The sequence below is a fragment of the Mus pahari genome, chromosome 20 (assembly GCF_900095145.1).
Source record: "Mus pahari chromosome 20, PAHARI_EIJ_v1.1, whole genome shotgun sequence".
In the NCBI taxonomy this organism is placed as follows: Eukaryota; Metazoa; Chordata; class Mammalia; order Rodentia; family Muridae; genus Mus; species Mus pahari.
Window position 1 is genome coordinate 14570346 of NC_034609.1, and position 19620 is coordinate 14589965.

At 40.3% G+C, this 19620-nt stretch overlaps 1 protein-coding gene across 2 annotated transcripts in view; it reads right to left on the reverse strand.

The window, feature by feature from the left end:
• The window catches only part of Tox3 (TOX high mobility group box family member 3), a 104639-nt gene that overhangs the window by 11464 nt on the left and 73555 nt on the right, over positions 1-19620 (reverse strand). Inside the window, exons 2-4 of one of the 2 annotated variants that reach the window (XM_021220102.1) lie at positions 18751-18813; positions 14342-14596; positions 722-991 (exon numbers count right to left, since the gene is read on the reverse strand). In XM_021220102.1, the coding sequence (XP_021075761.1) occupies positions 722-991; positions 14342-14596; positions 18751-18813 (588 nt within the window). The remainder of the gene's footprint in view (positions 1-721; positions 992-14341; positions 14597-18750; positions 18814-19620) is intronic. The other variant, XM_021220103.2, reaches the window with a different exon arrangement.

Consider the following 19620-nt stretch of genomic DNA (forward strand, 5'->3'; position numbering starts at 1 on the left):
TCTCTCTCTCTCTCTCTCTCTCTCCTGGGCATTGCACACAGTAGAAGTGCTCCCTACCACTTAGCACCCATGGCCGCTTCTTAGAAACCTTTGCACCAAGAAAACTGACAAGCACAGAACAGGTCAAAACTGCACCATTGGTAGAAGCATAATGAGTAACCGTGCACCACCACAACGTTCATTTTCATTAAGGTTAGCCATTTGGCCATTCAGGAAAGTCACATCTGCAATCTATGTCCGTGTAAAAGTACATTCTACATGACAAAAGCAATGGCACAGAATAATTCAAATCCACCAAGTGACCATCACTGAGCCAGAGACTTACTGAAGTGTGGTCACGAAACAAGATGGGTGAAACCTGCTCATATCAACAACAGAACGAGAGCCTTTAGAATTTCTCAATCGTCTAGAATATTTGGAAACAGAGTATAGGCTCTTCCATTTGCAGAGTGGGACAGTTAAGTCTAAAAAGACTTAATGGGTGTGCCTAAGGTCTTCCAGCTGATAGAGACCTGATCTCTCACCCTAGTCTTCTGTTCCATTACTCATTCACCAAAAATTGTGTGTGAGCAAAAGAAATAAAAACTTAAATCATCATCAACTGAAAAGTGTCTCCCAATCCATGAAGAAAGGAAGGTGATCCTCCAAATGCCACCTCTAGCATGAGCAGGGACTGACCCAGCCATCAGCTCAGCTCCATACTAAGCCATGGATAACTTACTCTGTTTGCATCATCAGCATCCTCTTCATTGATCGAGCTGGAAGGGGAGGGAGTGGCTGATTTGCTCGCTGGAGGTGAAGGAGATGTGTGGGACACACTGGCTCCTCCCAAATTCAAGCCCAGCTGTGCACTGAGCTGAGACTGGTTGATGGTGGTCAGTTGGGCAGGAGGCATGATCCCAGATCGAGCAGCATCCGTCATATGGACAATTGACCTCATGACCAAGGAGGGATCCTGGCGGTACTGTGACACTTGTGTGTGGCTCTGATCCTACAAAGACAAGAGTGTGAGAGAAAGGAGTTTAGTTTCCCAAATGCCGACAAAATTGCAAGATCAGCAACCCTGTAGATGGGTCAGACCCATCTTCAGCTTTGCCGAGTCATTTAGATGCAAGCCACAAAGATGTAAGGCCAGGGCACAAAATGCAAAGATGCAAACCAGCTGTCTTGCTATAAGACAGTTCTTGGATGATTTCTGTACAAAGACAACTGGCCAAAAGAGACTACCCTTTAGGGGTTCTCCAAGAGTCTATGTCCTTCTCATACCCAGCACTGGTTCTGTGACGCACTGTGTGAGAGGAGGGACCATCCTCTGGTGAACCCTTATGGAAAGGCACATTCCCAGCCGAGAGTCATCACAGAGACATGGATCTGAGGTTTCACAGAGGAGAATCTTTTCCATGTAGTCCAGTGTTAAGCATGGTCATCATAATTCTGAATTCAGACCCCCAAGGACATCTGGAAGTCATTCAGTGTCTTGGCTCCCACACCAGTGCTTTCAATTAAACCCCTTTGTTTTCATTTTCTTTTGCTGAGCCCACCGCGATTTAATGTCATAATACTTCTAAAAATATTCCGGAATAGCAGGTGGGGATTTACCCATCAGCATTATTTCTGTGAAAATCATTTCCCTGACTTCAGAAGTAGCCTTCCCTGTTGGGGAGTCCCATAAAGCTGGTTAAGGCTATTGCTGCCTCTTTCTCTTTGCTTCCCTTTTAAAGACCAAAGAAGGCAAAATAAAGGCATGCCATTCCAGCCACTTCTTGAGATGTGTCCTTTGGAGTAAGTGTGATCTTACTAAAATCTAATTCTTTTGACCCCCAATGACCTAGAATCTCATTTTCATACAAAGTTAAGGATCCTTTACTGTTCTTCTCTGGAGTCTTTCTGGTAAGGCTTGTTAGTTAGTAGTTAGTTAGTTTCTTTGTTTAAAAAAACAAGCAGAAGGTTATTGATAACTACATTGAACGTTTGGTTTCTCAATTACATATTCTCCCTGTTACTGAACAAGAAGTTATGTCAAAGAACAGTGGCTGTGTAAATGATTGCCTCACCAGACTACAGAGCATTGCCAAGCTTTTAAGAGCAAGTTAGATGGGCCTGTACTGATCTATGGCTGGGTTTCTCAATCTTGGCTCGACAGAAGGCTGGACCAGGCAACTAGAGGTGTGGACCGGGTCCTCTGGATTCTGTGGTATTTCCACAGCATCCTCAGCTGCCACTCACTGAACTGAGCAGCTTCCCTCCCCTCTAGAAATGGTTTTCAGGGGACAAAATTACTTCCACTTGGGGACTACTAAGCCAGAGTGACATCCAAGACGGGAGAAGGTAAACTGGGGTGTAACTGTAGAACAAAGTCCGTTTTTATCTTTTAAAAAGTGACTCCACTGTCAGTGACAGTCACATCACAAGACATGGGATTAGAACAGTGAGAAGGTTCAAACTTCTTCAAAGAAATATAAAATAAATGTATAACTATAAAACGAAACAGACAAATGGAACAAGTGAGAACTAAATCTGAACTCAGGAATAAAACAGAAGATAACACAAAATGGTTAAATCAAAGTAACCGCTGCATTTAATTTGTTGCTTTGTTTGTTTTGTTTGAAACCAGGCCTCATGTAGCTCAGGCTGGCCTTACAGTCACTACATAGCCAAGGCTGACCCTGAACTCTTGATTTTGTTTGAAACAGAGTCTCACGCAGTCAAGGCTCACCTCAAAATCACTCCATAGCCAAGGCTAGTCTTGAACTCCTAATCCTTTTTTACTTAAGTCTTCAAAGTGTTGGGGTGACAGGACATCTCTCCCCCTCACAAGCCTCGAGCTACTGTCCAGTCTTTCATGTTCTTCTGAGGTTCCAGCATTATTCGCTTACTTGCACTTCCAATGATAGGTACCATGCACATACATCTTTTCTGAGATGCTTCCTAAATCTTTTCAGACTTGCCTCTGGAAGTTTTAAAGTTGTTGTCAAGCAACTTTGGGAGTACAGTTCAATACAATGGATTCTGATTGAGCACTAACGTCTTAGTTAACTGCTATAGCCATTTGAGCTCATAGTAACTAAGTCTGGCTCATGCAGCTTTACCCTCCACAGAGGAAACACTCGGTTCCCATTGTTCCAGTGCCGTGAAAAATCAGCCCAGATAGATACTTATTGAGCAGCCCCAAACACAGAATTTTCGATGGCTTCTTATTAGCAAAGTGATGACTAAGAACCAAGCCCTCCTGGCAGAGGCCACCTGCCACTCACACTTTTATTACAGAGCCAGCTGCTGGGGCTCAACTGTTGGGGGGCTGAAAAGGAACCTTCCCTGGGTGTTTCCTGGGTACCAGGATCTGGGCTAAACTCAGCATGTGTTTCCTAACTTCACCCCTAGAACTACTGGTTATTGGTACTATATATAAACACACACTATTACTGCATCAACCCTTAGATAGACATGAGTGAGTCCCTGGGTCTCTTGTCACTGGCTAGTGACTCTTGCTCAATAGCAAAATGGTTCTCTAATGAGCCATGGTGCCCAAAGGATACATGGTACCAGCAGAAAGAGAAGAATGGGCCCTGGGCTCTCCAGCCCTACCATCCATTTTAACAAAGTCATCTTCATACTCATTTGTTTTCTAAACTGAGTTTTCTTATATTTCATTTAAAAGAGACAGTGTTCTTTTGCAATTGGGGAATTATTGGTGGGGAGGCCAAGGCTTTGCCAAAATATTAATAACCCAAGAAGTTACTGGCCCATTTTTTTTATTTCCCATAGGACAAGATAACAAGAACCCCCTATAATATATTCAAGAAAATTTCAAATCACATTACCTATCATTGAGATGTGTCAACATTCCTCATGGCCCACAGTCACCTTACCATAGCTTCCTACACTAGAGGACTATGATATAAGAATATTAGGGGTCAGAGTGCCTACAGACTATACTAGACAGTCTATACTATATATAAACACACACTCTATAATATGCATAGTATAGAGTGTACGTACTATACAATCTATAGTATAGCCTATAGTATAGAGGTTTAAGCTCCAGTAGGGCCACCAATTATTAACAGCTGCTCAGAAGAAATTGAGCATCAATAGCTCCAGTCATTTTCTATTTAAAAAGTAATCTTTAAAAGATGTGTAAGCTGGGATGTAGCCCTGAACAAGAATGCCTGTCTACCACAGGTGGGGTCGTTTCCAATCCCCCATACCACAAAACAAATTGATCTTAGGACTTCCTTTAAAAAAAAAAAAAACTTAAGCATTTAATTCTCAGTCTTTTAAGAAACTGGAAGAACTTTCAGATAGCGAACAGAAGTAAGGATGGCTCATCACATTTACTGCAACAAAGCATGGGTCAGAAGAATTTCTATGTACTTCTCCAAATCAGCTCATAGTTTTTCCCAATAGGAACGAGATAGTAAGGAAAGACACAATGCCAAAAAGAGCCCAAAGAAATTGAACATGTTTTTATAAATCAATTCTTCCCTATGAAATTAGGTCTTGAAAGACTTGTCGGTGGTCAACTTATACAAGCAAAATAAGTACCTCATTCTAAGAGACTGCTATGAACAACAAGATTTGAATGCCAGTGACCTTTGCAACACTTATTTGTTTATTTGTCTATTTCATTTTCTGTTGTGGTTCTGACTTCAGACCTAGGAGCTCATTCACACCAGATAAGCAGTAAACCATAGGTAGTATTCATTCAGCACTTGAGAAGAACTCATGATCCAAGTCAAGGGAGTTTGCATGTGCAAGGTGAGAGAGACAGCACAGAGCATGCTCACATGGACTCGGGGCAGGGTTAGCCAGGAGAGGAGACACGGAACAGGGGTGGACAGATGGTAATGAGCAGGAGTGGACAGGGTCAGGAGATGGCAGGACACTTCCCTGACAAAGGGCCTCCCAGAGCTAAGGTACAAAAGGAGGCAGACATCAATAGCCAGGAAAAGGATCAGCTCACACCCAGCAGAGGTGACCTGTGGAGGTGCAGGGAACAGAGCAGGATACTGCACTCCACAGCACACTGGATGCTGCCAACACACGGCCAGGAGCAGCAGGGTCCCTAGTCTGCAGGACAGATAATGGCTAGAAAGTGATGGATCTGACAGACTGGCCCGGGACATCTGGATGGCAGCATACAAGGATGCTACTGGTTGTTCAATGGACGTTCAATAGTGTGTCTTCTACCTAGTGGGATTATTCATTCTACTAAATAAGAACTGGACATTCCTCCTAGGCAGTCCACCCAAGTCAATTTGAGACATTCAGTATACATGTCTTCGTGACTCCCTCAATCTGTGTTTGAAGACAATTCAATGATTAACATTCAACTGTAGAAAGTCTCCTCACGGTCTGCTCTCATAGGAAAGTACTGTGGGCTACTTGCTGGCCTGGAAATAACACAATATCTACACACCACCCAACAAAAGGGTCATTGTTTTAGAGTAGCTTCTCCCTGTACCTGGTCAAAGGGCCTCTTCACTTTTTAAACAGGAGTCCAGGCAATGGCCATTTCTGACAGTAGCCCTGTGCTTTCTTAAATTTCCTGAAACCCTGCCTATTGTTTTTTTTCTAATTATTTTATTAGATATTTTCTTCATTTACATTTCAAATGCTATCCTGAATGTCCCCCATATCCTCCCCCCACCCCTGTTCCCATGCCCACTCACTCCCACTTCTTGGCCCTGGCGTTCCCCTGTATGGGGCATATAAAGTTTGCAAGACCAAGGGGCCTCTCTTCCCAACGATGGCTGACTAGGCCATCTTCTGCTATATATGCAGCTAGAGACACGAGTTCTGGGGGTACTGATTAGTTCATATTGCTGTTCCACCTATAGAGTTGCAGCCCCCTTCAGTTCCTTGGGTGATTTCTCTAGCTCCTCCATTGGGGTCTCTGTGTCCTATCCTATAGATGACTGTGGGCATCCACATCTATATTTGCCAGGTATTGGCATAGCGTCACTGAGATAGCTATATCAGTGTTCTTTCAGCAAGTTCTTTCTGGCATATGCAATAGTGTCTGCGTTTGGTGGCTGATTATGGGATGGACCCCCGGGTGGGGCAGTCTCTGGGTTGTCCATCCTTTCATCTTAGCTCCACACTTTATCTCTGCAACTTCTTTCATGGATATTTTATTCCCTGTTTTGGGGAGGGATGAAGTATCCATGTGTTGGTCTTCCTTCTTCTTGATTTTCTTGTGTTTTGGAGATTGTATCTTGGGTATTTTAGGTTTCTGGGCTAATATCCACTTATCAGTGAGTGCATATCAAGTGAGTTCTTTTGTGATTGGGTTACCTCACTCAGGATGATATCCTCCAGATACATCCATTTGCCTAAGAATTTCATAAATTCATTGTTTTTGATAGCTGAGTAGTACTCCTTTGTGTAAATGTACCACATTTTCTGTATTCATTCCTCTGTTGAGGGACATCTGGGTTCTTTCCAGCTTCTGGCTATTATAAATAGGGCAGCTATGAACATAGGGGAGCATGTGTCCTTATTACCAGTTGGAAGATCTTCTGGGTATATGCGCAGAAGAGGTGTTGCTGGATCCTCTGGTAGTACTATGTCCAGTTTTCTGAGGAACCGCCAGACTGATTTCCAGAGTGGTTGTACAAGCTTGCAATCCCACCAACAATGGAGGAGTGTTCCTCTTTCTTCACATCCTCGCCAGCATCTACTGTCCCCTGAATTTTTATCTTAGCCATTCTGACTGGTGTGAGGTGAAATCTCAGGGTTGTTTTGATTTGCATTTCCCTGATGATTAAGGATGTTGAATATTTTTTCAAGTGCTTCTCAGCCCTTTGATATTCCTCAGTTGAGAATTCTTTGTTTAGCTCCGTACCCCATTTTTTAATGGGGACTCTGCCTATTGTTAAATAGTGTACAGTTTTAAAGACTTATTTTTATTATTTACATTGTGTGTGCATATGCGTGTTTAAATATGCACACATGAGCGCAGATAACTGGGGAAGCCAGAAAAGGGCACTGGGCCCCAGGAAGCTGGAGTTACAGGTTTTTGTGAGCCATCCAGAATGAGTGTTGAGATCCAAACTCTAGTCCTTTTCAAGAGTACTAGACTGAGCCATCTCTCCTGACTCCAGATCCAACTGTTAAAATGTGGATAATTTATATTAGTAAAGAACTATCTCATCACCAAAATAAGGAAAGACTAAGGAGACTGTCTGGTGCTGAGCCAAATACCGGATAACTACCAAAAGGAAGAAGTCACAATGTGTGTCTACGCACCCCGGGACCTGCCTAAATTAAGAGCTCAGGTCTGCTTTTCCTTATTACAGGCAAAAGAAAGGTGTAACAGAAACATTATCCCCCGACAAAAGGTTCTCCTTGATTTACCAACTCTGAAAGACAACTGAGAAAGCCTTCCTGTCTATGTAAGTCCCCACTACAGAACTGTGATTGCAAATCACACATAGGACTAGGGTGGGCTGGGGGGAGGGGCAGATGGGCACAGTGTGCTCTCATTTCCCGAGCAAGGAAAACTCAAATCACGTTCCTATTTAAATCTTCTTCACTCATTCATTAAAGTATTGAGCCATGACTTATAATGCTATAGAAAGAAATATCTCCCCTAGTGTTTTTCCCAAATGTAAGCTCTATGATTTCTGCATTTTGAAACTTAAAATATTACATATTATTTTTCGATTTTAAATTCATATACATTCAATAAATGGTGCTTTCTTCCATCTGGGTTGATCTCATCATAAAAGGCATTTTAAGTTTCATATGCAAATGCACTTATGTGCCTTTTATCTGCATTGTCAAGTCAATATTCTCTATAACAACCCAGCACCAGGTTTTCACACTGGAGGACAGCATCCAATTAAGAAGCAAATAACCCGAATATGAGACAGTGTGACTAAATAGATTTCCACTGAGCTACTTCTTAATCAATATTTCCTCAGAACTGGAATAATTAAACAATTACTTGTAATAAACATTATATTGTATTTAAAAAAATACCAGGGTAACTACAAATACGAAATATAGGCCAGCAATTTTATGCTCAATTATTTAGTGATGTCCTATAGCAATGTTAAAATTTTATTTATAAATTAACAACAATCAAGCAAACCGTAATGCTTAGTCAGTAATATCTCTAACCCCACAGACCGTGAAGCCAATGCCAATAAGCAAGCCAATGAGAATTACACCCCTGTTCTACTACTTTCGTTTTTAGGATTTTTTTTCCTATGTTGTATGTTTGTGTGTGGTACAGAGCATAGGCACATGAGTGTAGGTGCCTATGGAGGCCAGAGGCAGCCAATCCCCTGGTGTTGGAATTACGGGTGGTTGTGAGCCACCCAATGTGGGCATGGAGGGGGAAGGGGGCAAACTTGGATCTTCGGCAAGAGAAGCCTAAGCTCTTGTCAGCTGTGTCATCTTTCAAGCCGCCATTCCGCCAACTCACCATCCATCAGATTATCCACACCGTTACGTTTCACTCGATCATTCCGCTCAGCCTTACAACCTCACACACAACCTCAGATTTATGACTTGCCCACACCGAGTTTTATGCACAACAGTCTAATTTTAATTGTTTCTTAGCAAATTATAAATTTCAAGAGTTTCTTATCCTATACCCCCGGGGAAGGTCACTCCCTCTCCTAACAGTGAAGCTACTCTGTTTTAGCAGACTCAGCACCATGCTTTGTCCCTTTAATCCTATATTGAGTTTTTCAGGAGGAATTCCAGCTTTCCATCTGTTTATATGCTAAGTTCCCTTCCCTCCCATTTAGTGTAGCAGTCAAGAACGCCTTATAGCGAATGAGTGCTCTTCCACCGCCCATTCATTCATATACTGGAGAGATGAAACAGCTCTAGTCCCAAGGCTGGTCCACAGATTCCAACAAGCAGCAGCAGGTGAGGTTGCTGCCCTCCTGGAGAGTCTATTCTGGAGGGAGTCAGGGTGAGGGTAGGGTAGTGTTAATCCTACAAAGGCCACCTACAGCAAGAGGGCAGGTAACAGGAAGGATCTGGAGTAACCACACAGAGTGGCTTTTGCCTCTAGCACATACCCTGCCATCCTGTAGGGTTGTATTCAGGAATCCAGCAGCGCTGTAAAATGGTACCCCATTACTGCTGAGGTCTGGAAAACTCAACTACACATGATACCAGCTACCAAGAAGAGACGTGGAAATAAACTGACCATGTCACTGTTGAAGAATAGTGACCCCTTAACACCGACAAATCAAGTGAGCTGCCGCGTACAGCTCTGCCCAACAGCTAATTGTGTTTATTAGTTCTGAGCATATGCCTGCTTTTATAGATAACGCTGGCTCTGACCTTAAAGGCAGCGCCTCACCCATGTGATGAGGGTCAGAGGTATTTACAGGCCGAGCAGAGAGAATATTTTAAGCTCTGGATGGTTCGAGGCTCTCTACTGCACTATGAAGGATGAGCATCTGGGCCTGGTCTGGCGTGTCTGGCAGCCAGTCCAGCACAGAGTAGGAGCTACATGAAAGGTATCGTCAGTACTGGATGGCTTTAAGCCCTCAGACTGCAAGTGCTGATATTCCACGGAGGAGACACTGGGTATCAAAAACAAAAACAAAACCACCATCAGAAAACACCATATCCTAAGCAGTATGAATCAGGTTATTAATAGTCTTGTAGCGCTTAGTAGGTGCTCTGTAAGATTTTGCTAGCAGTTAATGGACTTCAACTTCATAATTCGGATTTGTTGTATTGTTGACACACTGTCCACTAAAAGTGAGGAGTTTGCTCCTTTTTCATTGTTAACTAACAATGAAAATGGATTTTGACAGCAACTCAACTTAAAATAGACTGTCATAGCAATCATTCAATCAGTATGAGAACTCGCCAGTCCCCAATGGCTGAGCGGTAACCATCCTCCGGAATTCAGCTGCACAGCCTCTGTTGACAATGGCAATGAACATGTTCATAATAATAATAAGGGCTTGTTTTAATAGAACGTTCCACACATTAAACACATTAATGACCCATGAAATAACTGTTTTATCTGTAACACATTAAGCGACATTACTAAAAACAATGTATTAATTGGTAGTGGGCTATTTCTTTGAATGTAAGGGTTTTTTTCTGTTTCTTCTTGTTTTTTTTTTTTTTTTTTTTTTTTTTTTAAAGGTAGCGAGAAAATCATTCCATAACTTAATCAAAATTAGAAATTAGAACCATGCCAATTGTGTGAAAAAGAAACGTGTAAAATACACTTGGTAATTTTAGACATGTCATTTTGATAAACTCCCACTTATCTGATCACAAATGATATCTACCAGCATTGCGTGTTAAGCATGTTATTAGCATGTAAAAGGCTCCTACTCTGCTGCCCGAGTCCCTCCATAGCCTTTGCTCTCTCACCTGAGCAGATCCAGACACTTCACACTCAAATGCGCTCCCGCCGCCTCCTCCCTTTTCAATTTTCAACCACTCCCTTTGATGTGCTACAAGCATCCACCCGACATTTTCTACACACACAGGTTATCACAATTAAATCCAATGCAACATCAAACAGAGCATGCAGGCCCTCTACACGGGAACATAATGTTGGCCGAAAACGTGTGTGAATTATCAGTGTGTTTTATAAATTCTCTTTTTTTTTGGGCGGGGGGGGCATACAAAATATCAAACTAGAGACAATTATTTCACTGTCTGTTTCTTTGATATCAAAGAGAATTTTGAAACTCATCAAAGCTAACCTCCTGTTATGTACAACAGGCTGAGCTGGGAAGAATGTTAACAAGTTCAATTTTCATTCAATCAGCAGCACTGCTCTGTGAAATGTTTCATTGCAGGAAAGAAATAAAAATAATCTATATGGTAATTATGAGAATGAATCCCCCAGTAACTTTCAGCTACATGAAAGGTCAGTTCTATTCAAGATATTTTATCAGTCCCCTGCACATACTCCTGTCCTGTCATTTTAAATCTGAACAGCATTTTATTTTCCCATTTACAGCTACCTGCAGAATTAAGTACTTAAGCCAAATAAGAAAGAAAAAAAAAAAAAGAAAGAAAGAAAAAAAGAGAAAGAAATGTTGAATGCTGGCAAAGGCTATAATAGCATAGAGATAAATCGTTCATCTGCTTTCTCTCAAGCCTCTGGGGCTGCAGATTTTTCTTCTCCTGGTGCACTGTGGGTATTCAAAACTTGTTCAACATGATTTCATTTCATTTCAGGCACTGCCTGAGAAAACTAAATTACAGAATCAATCATACAGAAGGTCAGAGTGAGACTTCATTACAAGTATTGCATGCTTGCATGAATATCTTTCATTTATGACTGACCCAATATGTCACAATAGCTGTCTAGTAAAAATAATCCACTTTCTGAAATTGATGTACTACTGATGTCGGTGCTACTCAGCAGGCTGGGCAGATTATAGAGAGGTGTTAAAAAAAAAAAAAGAAAAAAGAAAAAAGAAACCTTTGGAGCTCACATTGTCAGTTTTCAGAATTGCAATCTTTTGTACATTAAAATAATTTCCAGATGATCAGCTAAACTGACAATAATGTTTAGAGGTAACAAATTTTTAAGTAAAAATCTACTGTTGATTTCAACCTGCCAACCACATCTTGTTTTAAAACCTCCCCGCCCACCCCAAGCAAATCAAGGTTGCTCTTTGAAGCCACAAATGCACACAGAGCTTTTTTTTTTTTTTTTTTTTCCAGCAACTCTCTTTTGAATACCAGAGGGGTATTTGCATTTTCTGAAATGTGAATGCTAATCATTGGACTCTTTTTAATCTCTCCCCTTTTGCTTCTGCATTCTGGTTTTTAAATATAAATTTAAGGAAGGTAAACATGCTCTGCTTGTTGTACGTCATGATGCAGCTAATGAGTCCTCTGTCAAACTGTCAAGTCTTGCTAAAGCAACACCGACGGACGGAGCTCTAAGGAAAAACTGGTCCGATATGACATAAACAAACGGGCTTTTCTTCTTATATGATAGGCTTAATTCACCACAGCAATCCCTCACAGCCAGCCATATTCATTTGGGTAATAAACCTTGTTACTTGTATAAGGTATGAAATAGTCCACGTGCCCTAGGATGCTGCGTGCATGATGTACACGTATTATTTATTATTTCTGTGCTGACCTTCCTACAGGAAATCTCAGGGGAGGCGCCTGCTGAGTATTATGATGTAGCCAGCACCTCGGTACCCAGAGGGAGACAGAGAGGAACCTTGACATAACCCATTTTTAACCATGCCTCTGGCGATTCTGAATTCAAGTTTACAGGTGAACATGTCAGGAGTCCACAGAACAAAGCCAACGACACATTGTATTCATCATAATTCTGTCCTGGTACGTTTTATTTTTCTCAACATTTGTGATTTAAAGCCCCATGACATTTTTCAAGGTGAAATTCGACTAGAATTTCCAACAAGATTAGTTTGCTTCAAGCCAAAATAAATAGCATTCGGGTTGAACAGAACTTCAAACCAGTAGCCATAACCATGACGCGATCCCCGTAAACACAGAGCCTGCACTTAAAGTACTTATACTTAAAAAAAAAAAAAATCAATGGAATAATTGAACTGCTTTACTGATTAGCCATACATTACAAAAGAAGCATTAAAAATTGAGTCTTCGCTTCCAACGCCAGCCCGGGAAAGCATTGTCTTTAAGTGTATGTGAATATCATAATTATTTTATGATTCCATCTTTAGTTCTTTCCAATATAGTAAATTCAATTGACCATGAAATGAAATTTCATAGTCAAAATGCCTCCTTTACACTTTTTTATAGCAGCAATAACAGTTTTATAGCTTTGAGGCAAGGTAATTCATCAGATGTTTAATTTAAAGGCATATTCTTATATTACTAATAAATATTTACCAATTTAATAAAGTACACATTTTAGCATATATTATATGGTCTTTTAAGTATTTCTGCAACTTGAATGAGCCTGGCTGAGCATCTATAAATATGGCCAGCCCTAGTAAACTCCCTTGCTGACTAAATACCCTTTTTATCTTTATTATTTTCCAAGTATATTACAAGCTAGACTGTAGAGGAAGACAGAACCCCCCTTTCCAGTGTCAAAGGAAGAAAACTGTCTGAAAGTCCACAGGAAACAATTATTTGTGATGTCAGGGAACATTTATGAATACTTAATGACTACTTCCTGCCTGCTCACTGCATTCTTCTCTGACCAAAAAAAAAAAAAAAAAAAAAAAANTGAATACTTAATGACTACTTCCTGCCTGCTCACTGGAACCCTGTCTCATAAAAAAAAAAAAAAAAAAGTAAAAATGAAAACCCTCATGTTCAGCTCAAACACAACACAAAAGATCACAGGCAAAGAAAATTATGTTGCCGCAATCCTATTTGGGGAAGTAATCTTATATTTCAGAAAGCACACTGAATCTTTGCACTATTAATCCACTACATATTTTGTAACCATGCGTTGTTATCTCGGGAATTAAAAATAAAACCAATAAACATCACTGGCATGGTCCTAACGCTTTGAGAAATATGTAAACAAGCAATAGGATTTATTTTTGTTATACCAACACATCTGTCTCATTTTATCAGGGTTTAAAAAGAGAAAGAGCCCTATAAACTATTAATTTCGTTTTAAGATGCCTGGTTAGTGCTTCACCTCCACAGACACAAATACATTATATACTGTGCTAGGAAAGAAAAAAAAAAAAGACACAATCCCAGCAGAAGAGTTTAAAATACTTAAACAGATTTACTCTGCTGATTGCTGACTATAATTGCACACTAAGAAAAATAGAAATAAAATTATCGCATTAGTAATCTTTGCTCTCTAGAGTGCCTTATATGAGGTTTGTGACAATAAATAACACAATTAGGTATATTTCACACAATAACACAGGCCATTTTTTTCTCCTGCTGGTTATAATCAGATCCACCCCTATTCTTCTGTATCACAGTTTGATATTTGATTGGAGATGAGAACAAACCATGTACCATGCACATTACGCTCTAATTCAATGAGTTCAAAAGACCCAGGCACCTAAGACGGGCTTCCATGTTCACAGGCTTGCCTGGGTAAGTTCTCACTTCAAGCACACCTCCACATTAAAACAAAGGCCAGGGAAGACCTGCTGCCTTCAAAGTAGTAAGCAAGCTGCCTTCCTAGAGTTCATTTCATATTGGAAGACTCTTGTTGGTCATCCTCTGTGGCTGTCAATCACCCAGTACCTGATATCAGTCTAGTATTACCTATGGTTAGAGGGCAATCAGTATTAACTAAGTGGCCACCAGCCCATCAGACAGGGATATTTCTGAACAGAGCTTCACAGATCCTTACCATGAAGACAAATGACAAAGCATAGTCACAGATAATAAATGGAACGCTTACCATATGCAGCCCATTGCTATGAAGCACACCATCTTGCTCCACCAGATTTCTTGAGATTGTGATGGAAGGGAGATCCAGGCTTTGAGGGGGAAACTGGGGTGCGAACTCAGTTCCTTGGGAAGGCAGCGGATCACTGAGAGTCTGAAAGGGTAGCAGTACATCAGGCACGCCCAGGGTGGGGTCTGACTCTGGAGGAGGCGTGATGGGTGGAATTTCAAACTCTTCGTCCCCAAGGCTTGGCGTGTGGAATGTCTGCTGAAAGGGAACAAAATACAGACCCCCTCACAGTCAGTTCCTGGATTTTATCCCTCCTTAGAGGAAACAAGAAAGACTTCGTATCTAGGCCAAATATTTATTTCTCAACATGAAAACATCTTAAACACAGATTTCCATATATAAAGTTTTGCTGATCATTCTGATTAAAGATTTGTCTCATTATCATATGGTTTTAATGGAGTATCAGTATTAACAGTGTTTTAATGAGTACTTAATTAGCAACATCTGTCTTTGTTGTTAGTTGGAGCATCGGCAACATTAAATTTGGCTATATAACAAATTGCCACTTTATTGATATGTTAGTGAAACAGCTCAAATCGTGTATGCGATCCACATGCTTCATAAAATGCTGACAATTTTGGGGCAAGCATACACACACACACAGACACACAGACATACAGACACACACACACCATTAACCCATAAGTGAACATTACAGGTGTTTACTTTCTGCCAAAACCTATAAAACAAGTAATATTAAATTTGTGGTTTGGTTTTTAAATGTTTCTTTATTGGCATATTCCCAAGTGTAATAAATGCTCCTATGGAAATTGTTACTGTGTCATGCAACATTTTCTGTAAGGCTTATTGTGGCTCATATTAAAAGACTTTTATTGAAACTATAAGGAAGATTGGTTGTTGTTTTTTTTTTAAGTGAACATTTCCATATGTATTTATCATTATCAGAACATCATCTAGCAGGCTTCCAAATACTACCCAGAGAGCACAAAGTCATAGTGAAATAACTATTCCAAGAACATGGATGCCACCTCGTCACCTCACTAAACAAATGTTACATCTTAAAACTTAAGTAAATCTTAGAGCACTGTTATCCGTGAATGCTTCTGGTGTTCTTCAGGCTGGGTTTAAAGTAGGGTCTTTGAAGACTATCAAGGCTGCCTTCCATTTCAATTACGTTAAACATCTTTCTCTTACCATGTGGACTATGTGGCGAAAGAAGAGACACCAAGATCCAAGGTGATGAAGAAGAAGATGGTGATCATTTTATATACATATGTACACCTACACTTTGGTAAGGCACAGGATTTGGGGGCCACCCAGATTTATTTTGTATTCCTAGCTAAGAGGGTCACAGATGTAGTTCATTTATTATTAATAGTATTTGAAAGAGTGAACTGGCACAGGGTAATTGGAGTCTGCTATTATTGATAAAGAGACCTAATTAAGAATTGAAAATCATCATTTTCTCAATTATGATGCTATATAATAACCACCTGAAAGGGAAGAGAAACAAACTCTGTGGGGGTTGGGGGTGGTAGTTTCAACAAAAAGCATCCCTTGCACGCAGAACCTGACAACTGTTACGTACAACTCTCAAGAAAGAGCGAGCTCATGAACTTGGGGAATCTTTGGCAGGGCAAGTGGCCACCTTGAGCACCTTGGTAGACTCAAGAAATATTTTTTAAAAAAATGAAAACCTAATAAAGCATTTGAGAGCCAGAGTGAGGCATTTGATTTTCTGACGTGGGCGTACTTGCAATGATATCCTCCGCCAATGTCGATCTCTTTTCTGTGGTACCCTGCGTTCCTAGCAACAAAGGGATGAATTGGCCACAAACGCGGGTTGGCTAATGAACGTAACCCTATGGCTGCGTTCACTGTTATTTTGGCACTAATGTGGTCTAGTAACAGATGCAACTGCAATTTGTGACTCATTTGCTACCCCATTACTGCTTAATGAAATCTAACATATCACATTAACAATACGGATAAACACTCATTCTTGATATGTGGCATTTGGCTGTTTTCATTACCACTGTAATTAACACTTGAAATATTATTTCAATAAATATTTAAAGTACTTTAAAAATGGTCAGAGCAATCATGACGCAGAGAGAAAACATAAAGCTAATGTGTGAACTTCAGACTTAAGAGTATCCTGGTCCCTGTAGCGTTATCTGCAGGACACTGTCCATGTGAAGGGTTCAGGCACAATTTAGGCTCTACAGCATGCCAACCTAAAGTCTTCCTGAATTAGTTTGCACTCATTAAAAAGTTAAAAAAAAAAAAAAAAAGATAAATTTACTTTTAATGCCGTGATTGGGAAATTAGATGAGAGCCATAATGTGGCACATTAGCATTTACTCTGGCTTTATTTTTGATCTTGGGAAGACGCACAGTGACGCCATTACATGAGATTCTAAACTCCAGTATAAAGCACACCTCAGGCCAGGCAGTCAAAATTAAAGAGGTTTTCAATTTTTTATTTTTGTTAAGGAATATAAAGAGGCATGTTATATATAATATGTCCCTGTGGCATAATTTTTTAAAAGACACATTAATTTTAACTTAGAAGCAATATATGTCTACACTGACCTAATAAAACAACACAATGAAATAACATTGTAATATGTAACCAAGGAGATGCTAAAATCTTAACTACTTTTATGGAGAGGTAAAATATCACATGTGAGGCCTTCCACGGGGAAAAGAGAGCGGTAAAGTATCAAATATAACATTAAGTACCTCTGATCCAAAACATTGTTCTCTGAGAGGGTAAAAACATCACAAATTCTATCAACAATGAAGGGCATGGACGTTGGATCAAATTAATCATTTGGAGTTTATGTGATCAATTTTTACAGATATTGACTTTTCAGTGTTTACCTTGAACATGTTAAAGTAGTGGGTGCATGGTTAAATACCATCTGTAGTGAAATGTTCAAAACATTTGTTCCTTTTGATAAGAATGCAAATCTGGAGAGTACTGTTGTATCAACATATAACAGCCAACGTCTGACACGGTGAATTATCACAGCTGGAATTAAATTGTTTCTGAACAGCTGCTGCCAGCACAGCTTTCATCAATGTTTGATTCAAATGTAGAGGAAAAAAAAAATCCCCCCCCGAATGAAACATCATGTTGTCCTTACAGATGGGGTTTGCACTCATTATCCCAAACACCCAGCAGCCAGTGCCAAACAGTATTCCTGCGTCTAAGCTGTCTTCCGGTTGGAGGCATGATGCTCACTGGAAAATGATTAATCTACAAAGACCCTTACTTCTCGAGTCTGCACTTACGCTAATAATTTTGAGACATTAATTTCTTTCATATCACTTGCTCGCCTGTACCAAGATCATTTGCAAAGCCATTATTATTTTCAATCTCTGGGGTCAAGCTAGTTCACTCTCCTATATCGGAATGTATCTGGAAAAATGAAGACTTCTTATTGCCCGAGCCACAGAGGAACTGCTCCATTTGGACTGATTTCATAATTCTGTTTGTTCTTGTTTGAAAATGTTAAATCTCACACAATCTATCCTTTCAGGACAACGTTTGATTGAGCTAATCAAGTATCTTGAGGTTTTTTTTTTTTTTTTTTTTTAAATCCGGAAGGCATGCCAATGAGACCAGCCCAAGGTAGGAAGTCAAATGTAAGAAATACTGTAGAAACAGCAAGAAGACAATGCTTATTCCATGTATGCTTGCAAACTATCACAAAGCAGAAGTTAATATGGCACTGGACGCAGAGCCCATAACCCAGAATTCCTCGCTACAATCATATCATGTACCAAGTCTATTCATTGAGTCAGACACTCAATAATTTCTTATTGGATCTCTACTATCGTGGGCATTGTGCTAGGGGGTGGGGTTCTAACAACAAAGCACTCACTGTAGGCCATTCTAGAAACCATAGCACTGTTGGTCATAGTTCCCTAAGCTGTGATGTTCAAGGAGGTTAACCTTAGAGATCTAGGAAGCAAAACGCTTTCTATTAAGGTTTCCAAAACACTCAGCTATCTGCTTAGACATCCAGCAGAGAGAGAGAGAGAGAGAGAGAGAGAGAGAGAGAGAGAGAGAGCGCTAACTTTCTATTACACATTTATAATTGCTTGCGTATGGACTTTTTTTTTTCCATCACGAGATTCACTTCTAAGCTTTGAAATGTTAACAACAGCCTGTGGACAGTGATAAAGCCTTGTCAGGTTACTTTCTTTTCCAATAGGCTTTTCCCATTTTCCTCCAAAGTTGTTACCTTGTGCCACAGGAGAGAAAGAGAGAGAAATTCAATATCTTGCTTTTCCCTTCAAGCCTATTACATTATCTATACAACACACACACACACACACACACAAAAACCACGAACAGACGCGAGAAGACAGACACCCACCTCACTGGCAGCGAAGAAGGCGTTGTTTGCCTCCGCCATGTTCATGTAGTTATTATTTCCAAACTGGAAGAAAAAAAACATTGATTTATGTTAATGGAAGGCAGAGTAAAACCTGGAGTCCTTTAGTTAATGTTCAAGAGCAACTGGGAAAGAAAGCAAGCATGATGGGGTGTAGGGCTAACCTGGGAACATGAAACTGTAACACTGGCCAGCCCCTTCTGCAGCGACAGCATGGAGTTACACTGTCAATAATTCTAGAAGGTAGTTCCGTTTCTCCCCAGGACTGGTAGTGAAAGGAGACAGTCACAACCATTTGGCTGTCTGGTCACTAGTGTGATGTTTATTCACCTGGCCTTTGTCAGAGGCTGGAAGAAAAGGAGTTCCCAAGAAAACTCTCTGGAAATGTTGTAAAGCAGGCTGGGATTTCATAGTCTACTTCTCAAGAACAGATGTCACAAGTGTGGGTTAAAAATGTGAATTAAAGAGAAGACAATTCAATTTCCAAGGCTCAAATTCTATTTTCTGGTGAATGGGGTGTGGCATGAATATAAATAAATAAGACTAAAGAATATTTCTAAAATCTCCAAGCAGAGCTTACCGCCATATCTGCTCCATCAGAGCTGCTGAAAGCTGTGCTATTTAATCTCTCCATGTACCATTAAGTGCAAAGAGGGTTAGAAAATAAGCAAGATCCCATGAACACAGCGATTTTTATTTCATTCCCTAACACAATGGCCCATTCATATCATCACAAATAAGACTGTATCAGCATTTCAGATGTAAGCTCTTTACTTCTAGGGACCTGTTATCAAAATGTAAAACTTGGATTTGGGCAGAAATGTATTTTCAGGTTCAAATGGTCTGGGTCGG